Source organism: Dipodomys merriami, unplaced genomic scaffold, assembly GCF_024711535.1.
Source record: "Dipodomys merriami isolate MVZ:Mamm:240054 unplaced genomic scaffold, mDipMer1.0.p SCAF_26, whole genome shotgun sequence".
NCBI classification, from domain to species: Eukaryota; Metazoa; Chordata; class Mammalia; order Rodentia; family Heteromyidae; genus Dipodomys; species Dipodomys merriami.
The window spans coordinates 4,416,911-4,441,055 of record NW_027204048.1 but is presented as its reverse complement, the minus strand read 5'-3'; the positions used below and the strand labels follow the sequence as shown (position 1 = coordinate 4,441,055).

The 24,145-nt window shown below is 56.2% G+C and overlaps 1 protein-coding gene across 2 annotated transcripts; it reads right to left on the bottom strand.

Moving 5' to 3' along the window:
* Window positions 1–975: 975 nt before the first annotated feature.
* Limk1 (LIM domain kinase 1) lies at window positions 976–23,937 on the bottom strand. Of its 2 annotated transcripts, none has more exons than XM_070035544.1 (16): window positions 23,759–23,937; window positions 22,094–22,190; window positions 14,979–15,117; window positions 14,580–14,689; window positions 13,693–13,899; window positions 11,041–11,146; window positions 10,791–10,957; window positions 8,705–8,888; window positions 8,246–8,332; window positions 7,910–8,041; window positions 6,736–6,795; window positions 6,504–6,569; window positions 5,135–5,291; window positions 2,493–2,548; window positions 2,201–2,358; window positions 976–2,111 (listed from the first exon to the last, which is right to left on the bottom strand). In XM_070035544.1, exons 1-16 carry the CDS (start codon window positions 23,811–23,813, stop codon window positions 1,949–1,951), a joined length of 1,944 nt encoding a protein of 647 aa, XP_069891645.1. In that variant the 5' UTR covers window positions 23,814–23,937; the 3' UTR covers window positions 976–1,948. The 2 variants fall into 2 exon arrangements, with proteins under 2 accessions (XP_069891645.1, XP_069891646.1); XM_070035545.1 differs by lacking the exon at window positions 23,759–23,937 and adding an exon at window positions 17,777–18,476 and having other exon boundaries at window positions 22,094–22,156.
* Window positions 23,938–24,145: the final 208 nt, after the last annotated feature.

Here is a 24,145-nt window from a genome sequence, read left to right as displayed (position 1 = left end):
CCCAGCTTCCAGCCAAGCCAGCACCTCACCAGTGGCTCATACTTAGCTGCTCTGGAATCTGAGAGCTGAAGATCATAGTTCAAAGCCAGCCTAGGCAGGAAAAAAAATCCATGAAATCCCTATCTCCAAAATGCCAGAAGTCTCAAGTGGTGGAGCACTAGCCTAAGGGTCCTAAGTGCTAATCCAAGGGTCCTAAATTCAAGTCCTAGTATTGGTATGCATGCACATGCCCACACACCAATACATTCCTAAGTAAATCCTCACTTCTACCCAGTTTTGGCTTCCTTTAAAAAAGGAGACAGGGGGGCTGGGAAGGTGGCTCAGTGGTAGAGCGCTTGCCTTGCATGCATGAGGCCCTGAGTTCGATTCCTCAGCACCACATAAGCAGGAAAAAAAAAGCCGGAAGTGGCAATGTGGCTCACAAGTGGTAGAGCGCTCGCCTTGAGCTGAAGAGCTGAGGGACAGCGCCCAGGCCCAGAGTTCAGGTCCCACGACCGAACCCCCCCCCCCCAAAAAAAAAGGAGACGGGCTGGGAAGGTGGCTCAGTGGTAGAGTGCTTGCCTTGCATGCATGAGGCCCTGGGTTCGATTCCTCAGCACCACATAAGCAGAAAAAAAAGCCAGAAGTGGTGCTGTGGCTCAAGTGGTAGAGTGCTAGTCTTGAGCTGAAGAGCTGAGGGACAGCGCCCAGGCCCAGAGTTCAGGCCTCGTTACTGGACCCTCCCCCCCAAAAAAAGAGAGAGAGACAGGGTCAGGTTAATGTATCCCAGGAGACCTCAAACTTGAGCTTCTCTAGCTTCAGCCTCTTCAGTGCTGAGATTACGGGTGTGTGACATCATGCTCAGTCCATTTCAGCTTCTGATATCTTCTTGTGTCCTGTCTGGGCCCCCACTTCTGCCCCATCTGACTAGGCTTTGTCAGATGACCCCACCCTGCTTATGAACTTCTCCCCAGACACACACAAGGAAGGCCTGGGGGGGCACAGACTTTATTGTTCCTAGTGCCTGCACGGTTTCTGGGCCTGGGGAGCATGTCCCGCCCCCTTGGCCTGCTCAGATTCTTTTCCAAGTTCAAAGTGCACTGAGAGAGCTTCACAGTTTTAATGTCCCCGATCTGAACTGAGGCAAGGTGACAAAATGGCCCTCCCACCCCCACCCGCCAAGGAAAGAAAACCCCAAGCCCCCAGCAGCTGCTGCTCCAGCCTTATGAAAAAATAATACAAACTCTCCTTAAAAAATAGATTACACAGAAAGAACCCAGAGGACGGGGGGGATGCCAGGGGAGGGGCGGGGCGGCTGCAGGGGAGGGGCGGGGTGGCTGCAGCTCTGGGGAACGGGATGGGAGGGATGGGAGAGGAACCTCAGTCATGGCCCCCTGGCTTCCCTCCTCCTCAGGGACCCTCTTCACCCTGAGGCCTGGTACCTTCTTACTAAAGTGGCTTTGATTTAAAGAAAAAAAAAAAAAGGCCCAAAGCAGGGGGAGGGGCCGCAGCCAGGCCTGCACCAGGGCCTTTCTCTCTCTCTCTGAGATTTGGGTTTTATCGTGATCTGCTTCTACACTGACACCCCAGGGGTGGGCGGGGAGCATCAGGTCCTGGGACGGCCCCTGTGGTGCTGGGCACACTGCCTGGCCCCTCTCAGCCCAGCCAGGCTCAGAGGCACCGCGGGCAGATGTGTGTGGGTGGCACAACTCCCTGGGCCCCCAGCTCATGCAAGGAGAGGTGAGGGGTGGCCCCACCGAGGCAGAGGTAAGGTAGGGCAAGGTGGGGTGTGCGCAGCCCTGGGGCCTGGGCAGAGAGGGCAGGGGCACGGTCTGCAGGGGGCGCTGCTGTGCCAGGCTTGGCTCTGGAGACAGGTTGAGTGCTGCTGCCCTGTGCCTTGGCGACGGAGTGGAAGGGAGTCTGGTGTGGGTGGGTGCTGGGGTGGGGTTGGGGCGGCGTCTGGCTGGGCTCAGTCGGGGACCTCGGGGTGGGCGGGCAGGCCGCTCTCGCCTCGCCGGTACGTCTCCCAGAAGCCCCTCTCCAGCTGCTCCAGCTGTGGGCCCAGTGGCAGGTGGCCGGCCACGTGCATGCGGAGCGACTCCAGCCACTGCTGCAGCTTCATGAAGGAGGGCCTGGGGATGGGAGACACCAGGGGATGGGGGGGCGTGGGCTGGCTGGCTCTGCTGGGGAGTGGCCCACCCACTCACAGTCCCCCACTCACCTCTTCTCAGGATCCAGGTCGCAGCAGTGCACAGCGATGGGGAAGAAGCTGGGGGGGCAGCTGGGGGGGCAGTAACGGTCCAGAAAGCCCCGCACGTTGAGGCCAAAGTCCATGGTGCGTGGCAGGTAGTCAGGGTCTGCGTTCACCCGCCCGATGATCTGTTCCGCATGAGGCCATGAGTTAACCTGGGGCCCTCTGACTGGGAGTCTGGGGGCTCAAGGGCAGGTCACGCAGGCTGGGGCTGGGGAGTATAGATGTTGCCCAGGCCCGTGCCATCAACCTTCACTCCTACCTCACACAGGACGATTCCAAAGGAAAACACGTCCACCTTCTCATCATAGCTGCGGCCTGCACAGAGAGACCTGGGGTCAGTGAGGACAAAGATGGCAAAAGCCAGGTGGGAAGAGGGAGCTGCTAGACATGACCCTCAACCTTGCCAGGTCCTAGGAACCCTGAGGACTAGAAGGTCCAGGCAAGTTGGCTATGGTGGCCTGTGCCAAAATTCTAGCACTTGGGAAGTAGGGAGGGCAGCCTAGGCAAAAAAGTTCATGAGACCTCATTTCAAAACGTAAGATCAGGGGCTGGGAAGGTGGTAGAGCACTTGCCTTGCATGCATGAGGTCCTGGGTTCAATTCCTTAGCACCACATAAGCAAAAAGAAAAAAGCCGGAAGTGGCACTGTGGCTCAAGTGGTAGAGCGCTAGCCTTGAGCTGAAGAGCTGAGGGACAGCGCCCAGGCCCAGAGTTCAGGCCCCAAGACCGGACCCCCCAAAACAAACAAACAAACAAACAAAAAAGCAAAATGTAAGACCAGTGTGGTGGTTTGTGCTTGTGATCCCAATTACTCAAATCGTGTAGGTAGGAGGAATGAGGTCCCATGCTAACCCCAGGCAAAAGTGTGAAGACCAATCTGAAAAACAGCAGAAGCAAAAAGGGTGGAGGTGTGGCACAAGGGGTAGAGTGCCTGCTTAGCAAGGCCACAGTTGTGGGTTCACAACCCAGTACTTCCGGGTAAATCATGGACTTTGTGTGTCCAAAAGCAATCAGGCCAAAACTTGGAATGATTCCATTGGGGGAGTTTTAGAGTGGGGTGAAGTTCAGGGAGAGGCACAAGCTAAGCTTATGCAATTTGATCTCCAGCATCGCAAAAAAGAATAAATAATATAAATAAATAAATAAGTGAAAAAAGTTCGGAGCTGTAATTCTAGCTACTCAGGAGGCCAAAATCTGAGGACCACGGTTCAAAGCCAGCCTGGGCAGGAAAGTCCATTAGACTCTTACTTTATACACATATATGAAAGTAGAGCAGGGGCTGGGAATGTGGCTTAGTGGTAGAGTGCTTGCCTAGCATGCATGAAACCCTGGGTTCTATTCCTCAGTATCACATAAACAGAAAAAGCCAGAAATGGCACTGTGGCTCAAGTGGTAGAGTACTAGCCTTAAGCAAAAGAAGCTCAGGGACAGGACGTAGACCCTGAGTTCAAGTCCTAGGACTGGCCAAAAAAGAAAAAAAAAAAAAAGAAAGTAGAGCAATGAAGCCTATTACAACTGTAAGGAGGAGTGGAGTGAGGGAAAGGGATGGAGAGGTGAGGTAAGGGGGTACACTGTATGCCCTGTGGAATGTCACAAGGGGACTCCCCCTTGTACAACTAATGCATCCCCCAAACCACAATAAAACCAAGGAGGACTGCCATGGTGGTGAGCTGAATAGCAACCAATAGGCCAGGATTTTAGGGCCCCCAGAGCAGGGCTGTCAACACTGCACAGGGCAGGCTAGCTAGGGACCACACAAACTCTATTCCCAGCACTGTGCTGGCCGACCCAGCTGCCTGCTCTGAACTGATGTTTTGTGTGTCACCTGCTTGTCAAGGAGCCTACAAAGGACCAAGAGAACTGGGTGAGGTCATCCTGGATTATCCACAGGGCTCAGGGTCACTGGGGGAAGGCAGTGTATGCCTGTAATTCTAGCTACTCAGGCAAGGAAATGGGGTGTGTATGGAGGTGTGGGGGTGTACACTGGTAACACCAGCACTGGGCAGCTGAGGCAGGACAGCAAGCTGGAGGCCAGTTTTGGCTATGTAGTTAAGACCCTATCTCAAAAATAAAAAGGATGGAAACAGGGTCTGAGAGCCAAGGAATGAGAAGCTGTATGGAAGCCAGAAAAAAACTGGGAAGATTTGCCTGGACCTTCAGCTTGGGGAGACTGGGGCTGGACTATTTTTTGTTATTGTTGTTGTTGTTGGTTGTGGGGCTTGAACTCTAGGCGTGGGTGCCGTCCCTGAGTTCTTCAGTTAAAGGCGAGCATTCTATGACTTGAGCCACAGAGCTACTTCCAGTTTTCTGGTGGTTAATTGAAGATAAGAGTCTCACGGACTTTCCTGCCCCTGCTGGCTTTGAACCGTGATCCTCAGATCTCAGCCTCCTGAGTAGCTAGGATTTACAGGAGAGCCATCTGAGCCCGGCTGGACTTTATTTTTGTTGTTGTTGTTGTGTCAGTCCTAGGGCTTGAACTCAGGGTCTGGGCGCTGTCCTTGAGCTTCTTTTGCTCAAGGCTAACGCTCTACCACTTGAGCCACAGTGCCACTTCTGGCCTTTTCTGTGTATGTGGTGATGAGGAATGGACCCAGGGCTTCAGGCATGCTAGGCAAATGCTCTACCACAGAGCTACCTTCCCAGCCTGAGGCTGGACTTCAGACCTCCAGGACCGCACAATAGTTTGTTATAGATGCCTCCAAGTATGTGGAAATGTCTTACAGCTGCAGCATAACATACAGGACCCAAGTGGAATGGCAGGGGCTGGGGAGTGGGGTGGGTCTGAGCGGAGGGGTGGAGAGCTGGTGTAGGCGGGGCCAGGAAGAGCCACGGTGGGGCAAGGTGCCTTTGTGGGTGGGGTCTCTGGCACAGGCGGGGCCTGGAGGGGGTAGGGCCAGCTTACCATTGATCATCTCTGGTGCCATCCAGTATGGGTTGCCCACCACCGTGTAGCGCTTTTTGCGGTCTGGCTTCTTGAGGCTGCGCAGGTCTTCAGGCTGTGGTTTCTCATCGACCATGAGGCGAGCCAGCCCGAAGTCGGCCACTACCACGTTCTTGTTCTGGGAAATTAAGGGTGCAGGGTCCTGCTGGGGCAGGTCCTGCCTAGCCTGCTCCTCACTAGCACCCTCCTCCAACCCCCGCACCCCAATACACCTCTGACATCCAGTGACCTCTGAAGGGTAGTGGATTCCACCCACCCCTACTCCCCTGCTTTTTGCAAACAAGTTGTTTGAAGCTCCTGAACTGGCTGCCAGTGTGACCCCACACCCATGTCCCAGGCCGGCCTCAAACAACCATTCTCCTATCTCCAACTCCCACTAGCTAGAATTACAGGAGTGTGCCAGTGTACTTGGTTCCAAGCCAGGAAGCCTTGACACAGGGTCCTCAGACCACATCCCCACTGGGCAATGGTTGTTAATGGCCTATGCCACCAGGACAGGTGGGGGGCTGGCTCCTGTCCTGTCCCTCAGAGGGCCTGACCTGGGCTTGAGGAGTCTCTTCTGTTGCGATACATGGGTCTGAAGCCCCTGACAGTGAGGTGAGGGATGCAGTGGGGTTCTCAGAGCCTCCACAGTGAGGACAAAAGGTGCTGGGGTTGGACCCCAGGACCTTGTATATTGTAAACATGCATTCTGGAGCAAAAGCATAGTCCAGGCTGGGTGCCTGTGGCTCACACCTGTAATCCTAGCTACTCAGGAGACTAAGATCTAAGGATCGCAGTTCCGTGCCAGCCCTGGCAGGAAGTCCGTGAGAATCATCTAGAATTAACCACCAGAAAACTGGAAGTGGTGCTGTGGCTCAAGTGGTAGAGCACTAGCCTTGAGCTAAAAAGCTCAGGGACAGTGCCCAGGCCCAAAGTTCAAGCCCCCAAATCGACAAACAACAACAACAACAACAAAACAAAAACAAAAACAAAAACACAACTCAGTCCAGACACACTGGAGGACAGGAGGATTTGCGGCTCTGATCTTGGGGTCATCGAGGCTGTAGTATGGAGGCTGAGCAGACTCCTGAAAAGCTTGCTGAGCTTCTGCCTTATCCACGGCTCCCCTCAGCTTGGGGACTTCTGAAGGTGAGGGCTTCCCTCCCTTCACAGCAAGGGCCTTCCAGAGCAGCAGCACACCCCCTCCCGCCCCCCAGGGAAGCCACTCTGGCAAAGGTACTCAAGCTGTCTGCAATGTGATGAGCTAGGAAGGCAGCCAGGGGGCCTTCATGAGGGCAGGCTGGGAGCATGGTGGATTCTGTGCCCCCAGTGCAGGGCCCCTGCTTACCTCTCGAACGAGGCAGTTGTGCGAGTTGAGGTCCCGGTGGATAATGTTCATGGAGTGGAGGTAGGCCTGGCGGTATGAGGAGGGGGCTCAGGAGGCAGCTGCTGGCTCCTCTTCTCCCGCCTCTTCCTGTCTCCCACCCCCCACCCCCCAGCCTCATTCCCTGCTGAAGCATCCTCCCTGCAGTGAGAGGCGGGGCTATCTTCACAGGGGCAGCAGGCTACCTGCCACTCACCATTCCTGCAGCGATGTCCTTGGCAAAGCTCACCCTCTGGCTCCACGGATACTGGCTGTCCTGGGGATGAAGGACAATGGCTAGGATGGAGCCAGCAGAGCCAAGGTGGGGACACAGAGGTGACAGTCACAGGATCCCAGTATTTGAGAGGGGCAGAAGGTAGCCGGCTCCCTCTTGTATACACCTTTTAAGGTGTGTAGACCAATCAAATATCTTTTTTGGCATTTTGTTGGTAAAATGGAGATTAGAGACTCATGGACTTTTTTGTCTCGGCTGGTTTTTTTTTTTGGCCAGTCCTGGGGCTTGAACTCAGGGCCTGGGTGCTGTTGCTGAACTTTGTTGCTCAAGGGTAGCACTCTACCAGCTGGGGCACAACTCTACTTCTGGCTTTTTGCTGGTTAATTGGAGATAAGAGTTTCATGGATTTTCCTGCTCAGGTTGGCTTTGAACTGTGAGCCTCAGATCTCAGCCTCCTGAGTAGCTAGGATTACAGGCGTGAGCCACTGGTGCCTGACAAGTTATGTGTGTTTTACTGTGGCTGTATAGGAATTATATTTACATATTGAAATGTCAGCATGTTCTGTTTTATCGAAGAAAAGAAAACAAAATGAGCTTGGTGTTTATGGCTCAGGTCTGGGATCCTAGCTATTCAAGAGGTTGAGATCTAGAGAATCATAGTTCGAAGCCAGCCCAGGCAAAAAAGTCCACAACACTCAATCTCCAATTAGCTAGCAAAATACCACACTGGAGGTGTGGTTCAAGTGTGAGCAGGTATGTAAAGCAAGCTTAAGGTTCTAAGTTCAAACTCCAGATCTAGCTCCTGCCTTACCCACAGGTCCCCTCAGCTTGGGGCTTCAATTCTTCCATCTACCACAGCCTCTGGAGTGTTGAGAGTACTAGTGTGCTCTACTACACCTAGCCTGCGGACAACTTTGAAATCTTGGAAGTTGTTCATGTAAACTTAAAAAAAAAAATTTTTTTGGTGGTGCTGGACTGGAACTCCCCAGGGCCTTGTATATGCTAAGGAAAGTACTCTACCACTGAGTTACATCCCAGGCCTAAGCTCACTTTAAAAAAAAGCCAAGGGTGGTGCCACAGTTGTGGGCAGGCCGGTCCTGAGGGTGGAGCCACAATTGTGGGCAGGGCCATGGCAGTGGGCGGGGCCAGCGCTCACCATGTTCTTGATGATGCTCCGCAGGGTGCCCCCTTTGATGTACTCGGTGATGAAGTTCAGCCTCTTGTCCTTGTACAGCACCCCAATGAACTTGAGAACGTTGGGGTGCTCCAGGCACCGCATGACCTTCACCTGGTGGGGTACACACAGTCTAGGCTCACTCCCCTTCTCCTCCAGCCAGAGCCAGCCGCAGTCTTAAGGAGCAGGGCTGCGAGCCCCAGTCCCTCCATCGCCCTCTCGCTTCCAGAGGCATGCCAATGCCACGAGTGTCACTGCACCCCAGAGCCCTGCACCCCCTCAGTGGGCAAGGTCCCCAGGAAGGCCGACCTCACCCACCTCCTTGAGGAACGTCCTCTGCGTCTCCTCATCAAAGCGGATCAGCTCCTTCATCACCATCACCTCCCCTGTCTCCCGGTGAGTCACCTGTGTGCACAGGGGAACCGAGGTACAATGCAGGGACAGCCAGGGGCCTACAGATGTCCCAGGGACAATGGGATACTGGGCGTAGGGAGCACCCTCCCTTTACAGGGGAGGAAACCAAGGCCCTGCAGTTTCCTGGCTGGCCAGAGGTTTGGGACCGGCCAGGCCGGGCCGGGTCAGCTCCTGGCTCTTCTGGAGAATGAAGGGGGGCTCATGGGCCCATGGGCTCCTCACCCAGTCCCTGACCCTTGCAGCCTGGTCACAGCCAGGGACACTAGGATCAGGGCCAGACCCCAACACCAGAGAAGAGGAGCCCAGATGCCAGGCTGGGTAGGGAGAGGAAGAGGTCTCCACCAGCCCATCCTCACACCATACCTTGATGGCCTGGCCGAAGCAGCCCTTGCCCAGCACCTCACCATGGATGAGGTCGGAGGGCCGGAAGATGCGGTGCGGCCGGCAGACCACACGGAGGGACTCTGAGCGACCCAGGTCCTTGCGCTGGGAGGCCGGCGAAGCCAGAGAGCCCGCACCCGGGGATGTGTCGATGCTGCAGCTTCTCCTGGAAGGCATGGATGCCCAGTGCCATGGAGACATGACACCTGGTCCCTCTTCTGCACCCTTCTATGCCATCCCAATTCAAGGATGCCCTAGACCCTGGCCCCATTTGCATTCTGGAGCCAGCATCCAGCTCCCTTCACTTCTGTTGTCCTGACTGGGCTATTAGTGTGCCAGTGTGGGGATGTAGCCTCTGACTTCCCTGTCCCCCACCCAAGGCTGGAGGACCTCTCTTCCAGATTCTGGGGGACGGGGGCAGAGACTTGTTAAGATGCCCAGTGGCTCTGGGCTTTTTCCTCTAGCCCCCAATCCCATCTCTGTTCAAAGATATGGGACCTGGACCCCAGAAGCAGTCGACTCACTGGCTCTGGTATTCTGTCTCTATTATGAAGGAGAGCAGAATTCACACACACACACACACACACACACACACACACACACACACTGGTATTCTGTCTCTATTATGAAGGAGAGCAGAATTCATACACACACACACACACACACACACACACACACACACACACACACACACACACACACACACACACACACACACACACACACACACACACCTGGGACTTAAACCTAAGTCTTGGGTGCTGTCTCTGAGCTTTTTTGCCCAAAGACACACACACACACACACACACACACACACACACGCACACGCGCGCACACACACCCTCCCTGGGACTTAAACCTAAGTCTTGGGTGCTGTCTCTGAGCTTTTTTGCCCAAGGACACACACACACACACACACACACACACACACACACACACACACACACACACACACACACACACGCGCGCGCGCGCGCGCACACACACACCCTCCCTGGGACTTAAACCTAAGTCTTGGGTGCTGTCTCTGAGCTTTTTTGCCCAAGGACAGCACACTATCACTTGAGCCACAACTCCAACTCTAGCTTTTTGCTAGTTAATTGGAAATAAGAGTCTCAAGGGCTTTCCTGCCTGGGTTGATTCAAACCATGATCCTCAGATCCTGGCTTCAGAATAATGTTTTTTTTGGGTCAGTAACAGGGATTGAACTCAGGGTCTCACCCTTTCCACACAAGCACTTTACCACCTGCCACACGTTTACTTTTTTTTTTTTTTTTTGGGTCCTGTCATGGGGCCTGAACTCTGGGCCTGGGCACTGTCCCTCAGCTCTTCAGCTCAAGGCTAGCACTCTACCACTTGAGCCACAGCGCCACTTCTGGCTTTTTTCTTTTTGCTTATGTGGTGCAGAGGTATCGAGCCCAGAGCCTCAGGCATGCAAGGCAAGCGCTCTACCACTGAGCCACCTTCCTAGCCCACTTTTTAAAAATGTTGTGAGGCTTGAACCCAAGAGCCTGGGCATTATCCCTGAGCCTCTTTGTGTTCAAGATTAGAGCTCTACCACTTGAGCCACAGAGCCACTTCTGGCTTTTTCTGGGTAGTTTATTGGAGGTATGAGTCTCAGACTTTCCTGCCTAGGCTGGCTTTGAATTGCAGTCCTCAGCTCTCAGACTCCTGAGTAGCTAGGATTACAGGTGTGAGCCACCAGTACCTGGCTCAGCCTGTTTTACTTTAGTTTGCTCCCCAGAGTCTTGTGCTTTTGCCTGGGGCTGGCCTGGGACCACAATCTTCCTATCCTCCTATCTCCCCCCCCCCCCCCCCCCCCCACCGCCCTCCCATGTAGCTGGAGTTAATTACAGGTATATGCCATCTGGTCCACAGAGTCTTCACAAAACACACTACTCTGTGGCAATACCCCTTTCATGGGGGCTTCTGCCCTTACTAGCTAGGGAGGTGGGGGACTGGAGGCCAGGTCCTGGGCCTCTGAGGCCCAGGGACAAGGGACAGTGGCATACAAGTCCCTGAGATCCGAGGCCTAGGGACAAGGACAGTAGGGTACAGGGGGACTTACAGCACAGGTTTCTGCCGGGCAGAACCTCCAGCTTCCTGGTTGGGGGTGCACAATGGGGAGCCCAGGGGGCTGGGCTCAGACCCTGGCCCATGGCCCAGTGTGTCATGAGGGTCGTGTTCCAGAGTCAGCTGGAGCAGGCGGCTGGTTTCCTGGATCAGCAGGTCAATCTGAGGGACAGGTGTATGGACAGGTGAGCCAGTGGTGGCCATGGGGGAGGGCCTAGGCTCTGCCTCCACCCACTCTGGCCGACCTCATCCAGTGGCACGTTTCTTATGGGTGTGCCGTTGATTTCCAGGATCCTGTCTCCCACATGGATGGAATTCTTCACGTCTGGGCTCATGCAGCCTGGGTCCACGCTGTGGGCAGAGCAGTGGTCAGATGGTCCTCTGGCAACTCAAAACAGGGTGGGGGGGATTGGGGGGTAGAGGAGGCTGCGGGGATGAGGGAGTAAATGATTCTATCTTGTATGGTTCAGTATTCTTCAGAATGCTGAGCTCTTATGAGGTTAATGATTTCTGTAATTGATTATTGGTGCCTGACATGGGCAGGCAAACATAATGGAGATGTTCAGTGGCTCCAGTTAATAGACTGTTACTCCCACTGTGTAGGGCCAAGCTGTCCTCCACAGTCTGCCATGCTGGGATCAGACAAATACAAGATGGGTCTTAACTGGGTACAGATCCACCAGCTTCCCACCCAACCCCAACTCACCCAGCAGCAGTAGCCAGCAGCCCGCTCTGTGCCATGGGGCAGGCCGGGGATAGGCATGATTGGGAAGTCATAAGCGAACTCAGAACAGCCGATGTACCAAATTCCCTTCTTGTGCTTCTTTTAACTGCTTGGTGCTTGGTGTTAGTTGGTTTCTGGCTTTCATTTATTCTCATATGTAGGTTGTGTTTTTTGTTTTTGTTTTGTGAGACAAAGCCTCTCTATAGTACTCAACTTGTGATCCTTTTGCCTGTCTCTTGAATGTTCGGATTACAGGCATGCATGATCACACCAGGCTCTCATAAATGCTGTGCACAGCTATAACCCCAGCTATTTAGAAAGCAGAGATAGGAAGACCAAGATTCATAACCAGGGACTGAGAATGTGGCTTAGTAGTAGAGTGCTTGTCTAGCATGCATGAAGCCCTGGGTTCAATTCTTCAGTACCACATCAACAGAAAAAGCCAGAAGTGGTGCTATGTCTCACATGGTAGATGCTAGCCTTGAGCAAAAGAACCTTGGGAACAGTGCCCAGGCCCTGAGTTCAAGCCCGAGGTCTGGCAAAAAAAAAAAGCAAACAAAAAAACCAGGCTGTGTACATGAGTGTGAGTGTGAGTGTGTGTGTGTGTGTGTGTGAATGTGATACTGGGGTTTGAACTTAGGGCACCATGCTCTCCCTTAGTATTTTTAATTTCCCTTGCTCAACGCTGGCACTCTACCTCTTGAGCTACACCTCTACTTCTGCCTTGTGATGGATAACTGGAAGTAAGAATCTCTCATCTGGGCTAGCTTCAAACTGCATTTCTCAAATCTCAGTCTCTTGAGAAGCTGAGATTACATTTGTGACCTACTGAGCTTTTAAAGGCTTTTAAAGGAATTTTCTTCTAGTTCTTTGAGATAGGGGAAACAGATTGGAGGTAAGGCACTGAGGAGACAGAGTTAAAAAAAAAAAAAAGAGCCCAGTGCCAGTGTTTCACGCCTGTCATCCTAGCTACTCAGGAGGCTGAGATTGAGGATCGTGGTTTGAAGCCAGCCCAGGGCAGGAAAGTCTGTAAGACTCTTTTTCTTTCTTTTTGCCATTTGGGGCCTAGGCACTGTTCCTGAACTCTTTATACTCAAAGCTGGTATACACTTTGAGCCACAGCGCCACTTTCTTTTTTCTGTAGCTTATTGGAGATAAGAGTCTCATGACTTTCCTACCTGGGCTGGCTTTGAACAGCAATCCTCAGATCTTAGTCTCCTGAGTAGCTAGGATTACATGCATGAGCCACCAGCACACGGCATGTAAGATTCTTCTCTCTAATGACCCACCAGAAAACAGGAAGTAGTGCTGTGGCTCAAAGTGGTAACCTTGAGCAATAAAGCTCAGGGACAGCACCCAGGCCCTGAGTTCAAGTCCCATGACCAACAAAACGACAATAAAACAAAAAAAACAATGATTTACAGAAATTTTCTTTTTTGGAAGCAGGGTCTTGATATGTAGCTCAGAATAGCCTCAAACTGGATCCTCCTGCCTCAGCCTCCTTAGCACTGCGATTACAGGTGTGGACCAATATGCCTTATCCTTTCTTTCCTGTGGGGATAGTAGCACCCACAGGGGTTCATGCACAGGAGCAAGTGCACTTAGCTGCTCCTACCCTTCACTGCTGGGAGCGGCAGGAAGCCGGCCAGTGAATGCACAGGTTGATGCCTGAAGTCAGCATATCCTTCATGTAGGGTGCTGACTGACTGATTCATGTTCTCTGCCATAAAGGATTTTGGCCTTTGTAATCAAGAAGCTGTTTTGTAAGATTGCAGTCTAAATATTCTGCATTTTTGCCAGGCACCCATGGTAGAGCACCAGCTGTGAGCAAGAAAGCTGGGTGGGCTGGGCACTGGGTGTCTCTTGCCACCTGCTATGAGATGAGTAGCGGCTCTCCCACGCCCCACTGCTGGTCCACTTACCGCAGACCCTGACCCCATGAAGCTGTGACCTAAAACCAGTTCTCTCCCTGCCTAAGCTGTTCACGTCAAGTGTTGTATCTCAGAGACCCAACATGTCACCGCTGGGCCCCTCTGAAGCCTTGCTTCACCCATCCTCAGGTCCCCAATCCTGACCTGCCACACACCTGCAACTGTGGCCATGGCCACTTACTATACCCTCCCTGCTTCCCTCTACCCTCCCTCCCCCCCGGCCTTGGCCAGCCGTCACTCACCCCTGCACACGAACAGTGCGGGAATGCTCTGAGCTGCAGCCTGGAGGTCCATGAGGGGGGTCGATGGAGACGGACAGGCCTCGTTTGCCGTGGGCAGAGGCAGGGATGGATACCAGAGTGACCGTGTGGGGCAGGTGGGAGCCAGGGGAGTCGGGCAGGATGTGCTCGATGACAGGGGTCACCACGGTCTGATAGTAGCAGTGTCCACTGGGGGAAAGAGGACAGGCTCAGCCCCACCTCCCAGCAGCCCCTTCCCCAGCACTCCCTTCAGGATGAGGAGCCCTCCAGGTGGACTCTCCAGGACAGGCTCTGCTGCTAGGCCACTTTTCACCCCTGCTGTGGACAGGCTGTCTCTGTTCCTAGGCCCTAGGGAGATCAAGTCCTGGGCATGAGTTATTTATGAGCCCTGGGGCTGCAATGGCAGGGGAAGGCAGGGGAGGGCGGGCAGGGCAGGAAGGAGAGGCTGGACATCCCCATGACACGTGCAACCCCATGTGCAGTGAGGCGCTCTGGTTGGTGAACATGGGTCCTTTATTATAAACTGGGGTTTCACATGCAGCTCCAGCTGTGTTCTTAGTCGCAAATTATCACAGCAGATGGAGCTGTGGGGTCCCTGTGCCTGGCCAGAGGAGCAAGTGAGTGGCCTGGGGCCTGAATGGGGATCTGAGGTCTGAGGCATGGCTGTCTGGTAAGGATGGCATCCTAACTTGTGGGGTTTGTGCCAGTGCTGGTGGCACTTCAGGAAGGGAGCTGGCATGTCTGCCGGGCCTCATCTCTGTCCTATCCAACATTTGTCTTTCACTGCATGCAAGGCTGGGTGTGGGGGCCAGCACCCCGGCACCCCGTGCCAGGCAGGAGGGCTGGGAGAGGCAGGGTGGGGTGCTCACCAGTACAGCTTGGAGTGCTCCACCAGCGTGTAGGTGTCCCCATCCCCGATGAAAGCCCCGCAGGCGAGGCAGATGAAGCACTCAGGGTGGTACTTGAGCTCCCCGGCCACCTGGTAGGGGACAGTGATGTCCTCAGCCTGCAGGGTCTCTCCCGTGGCTGCCTGGCACATGGTACGGAGCCAGGTGCATGGACAGGGGACAGAGGGACGTGAATACGAGGACATAGTGTGCAAGCAGAGAAGAGGCGAAGGTAGAAGGGAGAGGATGAGGACACCCAGAGCTGGACATTGGATACTACGGGTGGGCATGCACATCCCCATGGCAGGGGGAAGGGACCCCCTGGGCTGGACGCCGTGGGTGCTCATGCGCACCCCCATGCCGGTGGAAGGGGCGGCTCACCATGACCAGCCCCTTGGTGATGTGCTCTGAGCAGCCGTGGCACGACTCGCCATAGCGGGCCCAGTAGTCCTTCTTGCAGAAGAGCCGCCCATCCTTTTCGTAGTACTGGTGTGATAGCGCAGCGCCACAGTCGCTGCACCTGGTGGAGAGAGCAGGGCTGAGATGGCTGAGACGGCGCCACTGCTCCAGCTCTGCCTCCCCCCACTGGGCCTGCCCCCATCCCCCACACACCACACCTCCCCCATCTCCCCCCAACACTGGGCGTGCCCCCATTCCCTCCACCCCCCCATACACCAGGCCTCCCCCCATCTCCCCACATACACACCGGGTCTGCCCCTCATCACCCCCCCCCACACACACTGGGGCTGTCCCCCCATCTCCCCACATACATACCGGGTCTGCCCCTCATCACCCCCCCACACACACACTGGGGCTGTCCCCTCATCTCCCCACGCATATGGGCATATGACCCCCCCACATTGGGCCTCCCCCCATCACCATCTCTTCATATACACTGAGCCTGCCCCCATCTCCCCCACCACTGGGCCTGCCCCCCCTCGTCTCCCCACACATACACCAGGCCTGGCTCTCCCTATCTTTCCCCCTCCCTCCCCCCACCACCACACCAGACCTGGCCCTCCCCTCGGCCTGCTACTGTGTCCCCCAGGCACAGATAGCCTGTGCTGGGGCACAAGGCTTGGCAGCGGGTAGGGAAGGATCTGAACCCCATTCAGATGGATTCAAACCCATTTAGCTTCTCAGCAATACCCTATATACAGTGGACACCACCCAGAGCAGTTCTGCAACAAAGAGCTGCCCTTCTACCAGCCTCAGAGACCCCTGTCCCTGGTCACACAGGCCAGGAGGATAGGGTGAGGACTTGTGCTGGGTCCCCAGGCAGGAGAATGGGACAAACTGGAGGCCCCATCTTAGGGTCTGTGCCCCCCACCCCAGCAGTTCAGGCAGCACTAGGAGATGCAGTGCCTACTACGACCTCTTCACTCCTGCTGAAACTCCAGGCCACCTGAGGTTCACTGGGAGCCGCTAGGTAGGGTAGGTGAACCACATGGCTTCCCAGTCCTGGGTCCCCCATGTGTGGCCACAAGCTGGGAAAACCTGCCTTTTTTCACTAAGATGCAAAGTAGGAACGAGGCTCAGTATTAACCAGGATGGATGGGAAGCCAGGATGCAGACAGCCAGCACACAGGGTGTGCTGCTTTCTGGATGCTCAGCACCCGCGTGGTCTGCCAGCTTGTCTCCCTTTTTCCCTTCCCACAGGAAAGCAGCTGGTGTGCAGGGTGCCAGGGCCAGAGTCCCCAGGGCCTCCAGGGATGCTTGGGAGAAACACAGCCCCAGCTGCTAGGACCTACAGCTACCTGCCTGGCCTCTTCCCACACAGGCCTGGTGCCGGGAGGACTGCAGCCAGCGCTCCAGGCGAGTGGGGGACTGGCTTCTGGGGGTGCCCCAGGTCTTCACGTACATGGTAGGCCTGGACCGGAGCATAAACGTGAGCTGCAGAGCCAGGACCACTGGGTCACCAGGAAAGGAAGATCCAGGCTCTGGAGGACAAGTTCTGGGCCATCCACACACAGCCACTGCACTGCTGCAGGCTGGGCATGCTTAATTGGCTCAAAAGAACTTGGGGGGAGGAGGGCAGCAAGGCAGCTCAGGACTCTGTTTCTTTAAAGCAATCCAGCTGGTTCCCCATTGTTGGGGAGTCTGCTGGGGCAGAGGAACACAAGCCCTCAAGGTTCAAGGGAACAAAGGTGGGAGTACCAGGCACCCAGGAAGCAGAGGTGGGAGTACCAAGCACCCAAGAAGAAGAAGTGCGAGTACTAAGCATTCAGGAAGCAGAGGTGGGAATACTAAGCACCCAGGATGTGCAGATGGGAGTACCAAGCACCAGGAGCTCTGATGTACCAAGCACTGATGAGCTCTCCCTGGGGCAGGGCAGGGGGTAGAGGTGGCAGAGGAGGCGGTGGCAGGGTAACAGAGCAGGCCTTAGGATGGCAAGTGTGCTGCTTCAAGCTGCCCACATCCCAGGGCAGACACTTGGGGAAGGTATAGAAAAAGGACCTCACAAGACAGTGAGGTTGGGGAGCCCCCGCCCCCAGCTGCTCCCTCAGTGACTTCCTGCCTGTCCACCAACCACACACTTGGGTCATGAGAGCACCCTTAGCTGTGGTGGACGCTCTGTTTCACATGCTGCACACACTAGCACTGCCGCTCACTCCTGCAGGACCAGCAGGATCTGGAGTGCCCTCAGTCCTCCCTCCCCCCAACCTTTTCTCAGGACCCCTATGCCATGCGCCTGCCTGGCCCCAGAGAACATTGGTGGTTTGCAGGGCACCCTCGGCGGCCTGCCTGCATAACCTGTCTCCTCCCGAGGTGGGCTGAGTCCTGCTTCAGGCCTGGCAGGCCCTCACACACCTTTGCTAGAAGAAGGCACACAGGAAGGAGACCCCACCCTCCAGCCTCAACCATCCAGAAGCGGACTCTGAAGGACCCTCTTGTGGACCCGCCCCTCTGCAGGCACCCAATGACAGGTGTGAGGTCCCTTCTTCCTGGAGCCCTCCCCTAGGCCCCAGCCCAAGGGGAGGAGAAAGAGCTGGGAAAATCTGCTTCAAGGGAAGGCCACACTCAAGGCCTAGAAGTTTCGGTAATGGCCTGTGCCCCCACAGCTGCCAACCTGACCATGAGTTTCAGTTCTGCCCTGGAAAGTCCCAGGTGGTCTGCCCCTGTCTCCTCTGCCAGCCGGCCCTCAGGGCTGGGGTCAGGCAGGAGGGGACTCCACATACCTAGCCCCTCGGAAGAAGCGGTTTTTTCTTGGGGCCGAGGCCAGCAGCATCCTGAGCAGCTATGGCAAGGGACTGGAGGCCCGTAGAGAGCCTGAGTGGCAGACTCGGAGCTTCCCCATCCTATTTCAGGGGCCAGGATTGGAGAGCACATGGGGTGGAGCCAGTGTGGCCACGCCACAGGGGAGGGTCCAGGCCAAGGGGCTTGGTGTGAGCCTGAAGCAGGAAGCGGCTCCAATGCTGTGGTGTAGAGGAAGGGATCTAGGCTGACTCTAGGCAGGGAGGTATGGGGGTGGGGGTAAGGGATCTAGGCTCTGATTCTAGGCAGGGAGGTATGGGGGTAGGGGTAAGGGATCTAGGCTGACTCTAGGCAGGGAGGTATGGGGGTGGGGGTAAGGGATCTAGGCTCTGACTCTAGGCAGGGAAGCAAGGGGGAGGGGTCTAGGATCTGACCCCAGGAAGGGAGGTGTGTGTGGGAGGGAGCGATTTGGGCTCTGACTCTTCCACTCTGTCTTTCCTCCTGAACCGCTGGAGAGTGCTACCATTTGTGCTCCTCAGCATCTGCCTGGACAAAAGCACTGAGCAGTTAGGCCTCTCTGGGGACAAGGACAGGCTCCTAAGCAGCTGCCTCTTCCGGTGCTTCCCCCAGGGACAGAGGTCGCCTTCCACGGACAGCTCATCTTTGCAAGCAAGAACTCTGGAACTGGAAGAAGGGGAGGTTGGAGCAGACCCAGACCATGATCAGCCAGCGGCACAAGGCCTTCTTCACCCTGGCAGTGCTCCCAGCCTCAGGGGATGCCTTGGCTGAGGCTCTGGAGGGTTCTTGGAGGGGACCTCACAGGCCGTACTGGGAAAGGGAAGCCTCGAATGCTCAAGCTGGCCAGGCTTTGGGTGGGGGCCCACGGGGTTGGTCAGACCTAGAGAAAGGCCCCAGGGTGGTGATTAAACCCTATGCTAATGCCAGGGGCATGTTGGGCCTGGAGCAGCCCTCCCGCCGCCCTCCTGACTAAGTCTCCCTCCAGCCATAAGGCTGCCTGTCCCCCTAGCCTGGGGCTTCCTTGAGGGCAGGCGCCTGACAATGAAGCGGCACCCAAAGGCTCAGATCCTGCATCCAAAGATGCACAGCCAGGTCACCTTCTACAGGCTCCCCCAAAAACATCCATGCAGCTGGGGTGACCCCACTAGCAGGCTCACCAGACCCCAGAACGCTGTCTCCACAGCCCCACACTGCCCTTGGTCTCTTCCTTGGCTCACCCATTAGAAGGTGGGCTACAGTTTCTGTCAGGGGCAGGCGGAGCTGTGGTAGAGTTCAGGCTTTGCAGCAGGCTGCATGGGGGGACTCCAGGCACCCGCTGGCCTATCTGGGCATTGGTCCTCCGGGACCCAGGAGGGGAGGTTCCACCTGGAAGGGTGTGCAGAGAGACTGCCTCTACCACCTGCCATAGCAGCTTGAGGGGGACAAGGGACTCAGTGCCACCAATGGCTCCTGCCACTAAATGCTTTCAGAGGGAAACGGAGCCTCAGACATCTGGCCAGAGCCCTCCAGAGCCCAGGACCTGTCACCAGCACCACTCCCAGCCCCGCCCCTTCAAAGCTGCAGTGTGCAGAAACAGCAAGACATAAGTTCAACCCCAGCCCAAGCTGTTACCACCTCAGCAATGCACTTGCTTAAGCCAAGCCCTCATTTTGCTCATGTGAACTGGATGAATACATTAAAAGATGGTAATAAATGCCATCTCATATGGCAAAAACTGGGTGAGAATCCCTAGTCTGAAATGGTTGGGACCACAGTTGTTTTGGATCCCAAATATCCCAGGATTATTATATTTGCACACAAATGAGACCACTTGGGAAAAAAGCCAATGTTTAAATACGAAATTCATGTTTTGTATACACCTTACAACATACATAGCCTGAAGGCTTTTTTTTGTTTTTTTTTGTTGTTTGTTTTCAACACAGAGCCCAACATTGGCTCAGTTGGTCCTCCACCATGTGAGCCACACTTCCAGTTCAGCTCTTTGCTGGTTATTTTGGAGGTGGGAGGGGATCTTTGCTGTCCAGGCTGGCTTGAATCTCAGTCCTCCAGATCTCAGCCTCCTGAGTAGCTGGGATTACAGACAGGCATTGGGTGTCTGTGCCTGTCTTCCTGGAAGAAGTTGTGTGCAAAGCATTTAGTGTCTGACTGTTCTGCCTGTGGTCTGTCAAAAGTGCTCAAGCATGGGCCGCTGTATGTGTGGCATCATATTGGGCTGAGGGACATTCTGGATTAGGGATGCTCAGCTTGCACTTGCCAAAGGCCATTCTCTCTAGATCACTTTCTCCACCTCAAATGACCCTCTGAATGCCAGGCCCAGGAGCGCAGCCCCTCAATGACAATCAGTCCCTTTGCTGCCAAGGGGTCCCTTGGCCCTCTGGAGTGGCACTGGTTGGTGGCATGTCCTCCACTGTCTGCTTACCTTCCCAAGCCTGTCTCAACTCTGCCACGGCACTGCAACCTTCTTTCACTCTGCTGCCACCCAGAATGCCCTGCCTGTTCTCCCCACGGTCTGCACTGCCTGTGTCCTGGTCAAGGGTGCCCAGTGTTCCCTGAAGGCCTTCAGAGTCCCTGAGTTTACTCCAGGAGAAGGGGCCTACCTCTCTTCCAGCCTCACAGCCAGGGTGGGTACTGTGTGTCCCCAACACTCACCGGATGCCAGCAGGTCTGCCTGGGGTCCCTTCCCACTGTGCCTGGGAGCACGCATGTGTGTGCGTGCCTGTGTGCCCAGGGAGGGGGGCTCTGGTCCCATTGCTGCTCCCCCCCACCCCCGACCCTGTAACTGGCTTCTCAGGATGCCCACACAGGTCTCCATGTATGGTACTCTAGTATATGGGTCTCAGCGTTACCCCTGCCATGTTCACCTTGGGATGAAGGGCAGGGCTGATCATTCTGGAAAGCCAGCTGGGGCCCAGGGGCTATGGCTCATCTCCTTCCCAGGCCTGCTTTGTCTTCCTCTCCCCTTCATCGGCCACTCAGAAAAGCCCTCCCCTGCCTAGCTGCCAGGAGGACTCCTATCACCCCAGCTCACCCCATCCATGGGTGTGCATCAGCCCCGGATCAAAACGATTCACGAAAAACAAACTGAACATGCACAGATTCTTTTCTTGCTGTATCCCCTAACAATTCTGTATAACAACTAGCACAGGGTATTTACATCGTAGTAGGTATTAGAAATAACCTAGAAAGTATTTGGGGAAGGTGGGACATGGTGGTATGGTGTATAGCCCCAGCTACTCAGGAGGCCCCAGCAGTTCAAGGCTAGCTTTAGGCACACAGACAACCCCTGCCTACCATGTCATGTACTAGAAGCTCACATAGATTAAATACAAACATACTGTCATTTTATAAAAAAAAAAGCCAGTTCTAAGGCTTGAACTCAGGGCCTTGGTACTATCCCTTAGCTCTTTCACTAAAGGCTAGCACTCTACCACTTAAGCCACAGCTCTACTTCTGGCTTTTTGCTAGTTAACTGGAGATAAAGGTCTCAGGGACTTTCCTTGCCTGGGCTGGATTTGAACCATGATCCTCAGATCTCAGCCTTCTGAGTAGCTAAGGTGTCAGGTGTGAGCCACCAGCAGGCAACTCTAGAAGGATTTGTTACTTTGTTACTTTTTTGGGGGGGGTCCAGTCATGGGGCCTGAACTCTGGGCCTGGGCGCTGTCCCTCAGCTCTTCAGCTCAAGGCTAGCGCTCTACCACTTGAGCCACAGTGCCACTTTCGGCTTTTTTCTTTTTGTTTATGTGGTGCTGAGGAATTGAACCCAGGGCCTCATGCATGCAAGGCAAGCGCTCTACCACTGAGCCACCTTCCCAGCCCTAGAAGGATTTGTATCTGGAGGTGTGTCCTGGAGGACAATTGTGCTGGCTGGCAAATATCTCTCCCATTCACTCCCTAGAGGTCCAATTTTTTTTTTGCGGGGGTCGGGTCATGGGGCCTGAACTCTGGGCCTAGGCTCTGTCCCTCAGCTCTTCAGCTCAAGGCTAGTGCTCTACCACTTGAGCCACAGCACCACTTCCGGCTTTTTTCTTTTTTGCTTATGTGGTGCTGAGGAATCAAACCCAGGGCCTTATGCATGCAAGGCAAGCGCTTTACCACGGAGCCACCTTCCCAGCCCTCTAGAGGTCCAAATAACCAAACAGGAAGTCCTCGCTGGACCCATTGGTCAGAGCACCTTTCACTAGCAGGGAGCTGGACATCAGGGACTCTCTAGGGATAAAGAAGCAGGGACAGCGCCAGGGGGGGAACCCAGGTCCCTGGGCCTCTGCCCAGGTAGCCCAGCCTACCTGAAGCAGTCTGAGTGCCAGTCGGAGTTCAAGGCTTGGAGGTACTGGCCGTCATAAATCCTCTGGCCGCAGCTTGCACAGACGGGCAGCTCACTTCCTGTGGGGAGCAGAGTCATGAGTCACTTTTTGGAGGTATTCTGGCATAGACCCCTTGTGGACCCAGTAGACACAAACGCAGTCCCCAGGCCAAGTGGTCCCTGTGTTGAGCTAGAAGAGAAAGGACCAATGTCTTGCTCAGAGACTGGCTGAGTTACTGAGCTGCTCTGCGCCTGCCTCAGTGTCCCCACTGGTAACCTGAGGACAAAGATCATATGTCCACCCTCCTGCATGGCGTTCTTCAACTCAGGGGCTGGTAAGGTAACACGGGGACAAAGAAAGCCAAGAGGGGGGATGGGGAATCTTGTCCTTTCCCCTCTAGTATGCCCAGGAAGAAGGGGTAAAGGTTCCTTCAAAGGGCAGGGCCTGGCCAGGGCTGGGGTGTCCTGGGCCCATGGGTCTGCAGTAGCTGAACTTGGCAGTGCCTTGGCTTCATGAGGGGCTGGGGTGGCCAGTCAGTCACCAGTCAGACACCTCTTGATGCCAACCACGAAGCATGCTTAGTCATCCCTGTGGCCTAGCACCCCTGCAGGTGGTGGGGCCTGCAAGATGCCCCCAGCCTGACCCTCCCTGTTGTGCAGACAGGGACGCTGAGCCCCCCACAGAAGGGCCTCTTGCTGTGTCACACAGTCAGATCCTGGGAAGGTCCCAAGGCAGAGGCGGCACCCAGAAGTTGTTCTTGGGCTTGGGGGATGGTGAGGTGGGAACTGGCACCCCTTCCCTCGCCTGCAACCTGCCTCATCAAGAGGTGTCTTGATACCAGAAATGCTTGTGTTTCTGTAAAGGAGACCCCAGCTAGTCCCAGGCGGACTGGGGGATTGTGGGAGGGGAGGTCTGAACCCTAACGGGGGTGGGGGCAGCCCTGGCCTGGGGGCCCACCGCCCTGGGGAGATGGGTAGGGCAGGAAGGCCAGCCTGCTGCCCGGCAGGGCTTGGGGTCTGGTGCGGGAGAGGGGGAGGGGCGGGGTCCCCGCAGTGAACTGTCACGGATTCCCCGGATGCACCGCCGCACTCTGTCCAGCCACCAACCAACCACTAGTGCCAGGGGCCAACTCCACGATCGCCAGCTGTACAGACGGGGAAACTGAGGCTCAGAGGGTTAATGCCTGGCTCAAGGTCACAGAGCCCTGCAGGCGCGGGGCAGTGACTCAAACCCAGGGAATGCGGCTTCTGTGGACCCCCTTTCTCCCCAGGCAGGGTTCCACACTTGGGTCAGGGGCGGCTCCAGAGGGCGAGGCCCGGCGGACGGAGGATGGAGCAGCGGATGGAGGCCGGCGCTGGGCGGACAGTGCCTGGGCTCCTCTGGGACCACGGGCAGCCAGAGGGATGAAGCAAACCCGGGGTGCCAAGGAGGAGGACCCTGCCCGCGGGAGCGCACCCCCGGGTGAGGAGGGGGCGGCGGAGGGAGGGGAGCGGGCGGGGCAGCCCCGGGAGGCAGGGGCGCGGCCCGCGCGGAGGCCCGGCCGGCAGCTTCCCCTCGCCCAGGGCTCGCCGCCGCGAGGCCTCGCCCCCGGCCCGCGCCCGGCGCCCCGCCCGCGCCCGGCCCGCGCCCCGCGTCCGGCCCGCGCACCTTCCTCTCCCATACGTTCTTCCCTCCAGGTGCAACAAAGTAGCGTCAACCTCATGCACTCGGCGGGAGGCGGGGCCGGCGGGGCCGGGGCTGGGGGCGGCCGGGCCGCGAGCTCGTCCGCCGCCGGCCGCGGGAGGCGGGGCGCGGCGCGCCGCCCGGGCGCTCGGGGGCTCTCGGCGAGGCCGCGGCCACCGCCGCCTTCTCCGGGACACCGGCTCGGGTACCGGCTCCGCGCCGCGGCGGCCCGGGGAGCGCGCGGAGGGGCGGGGCGGGGCGGGGCCTGCAAGCTGCAGCAGGGGCGGGGCGAGCGCGGTCCGGCGGCGGGAACGGCCTTGCGCGGCTCCGCCTCCCGCCCCTCGACCGCCGCCCCGCCCTCTGCGGGCCGGC

Bases quoted from the DNA above. Each gene is read 5' to 3' on its own strand.
- Limk1 (XM_070035544.1), bottom strand. From the start codon at position 23,813: ATGAGGTTGACGCTACTTTGTTGCACCTGGAGGGAAGAACGTATGGGA. The intron at 11,147-13,692 runs GTGAGTGACGGC...CTCTGCCCACAG, and splicing joins CGCACTGTTCGTGTGCAGGG to CGTGGACCCAGGCTGCATGA. The intron at 6,570-6,735 runs GTGAGTGGCAGG...TCATACCGCCAG, and splicing joins AGGACATCGCTGCAGGAATG to GCCTACCTCCACTCCATGAA.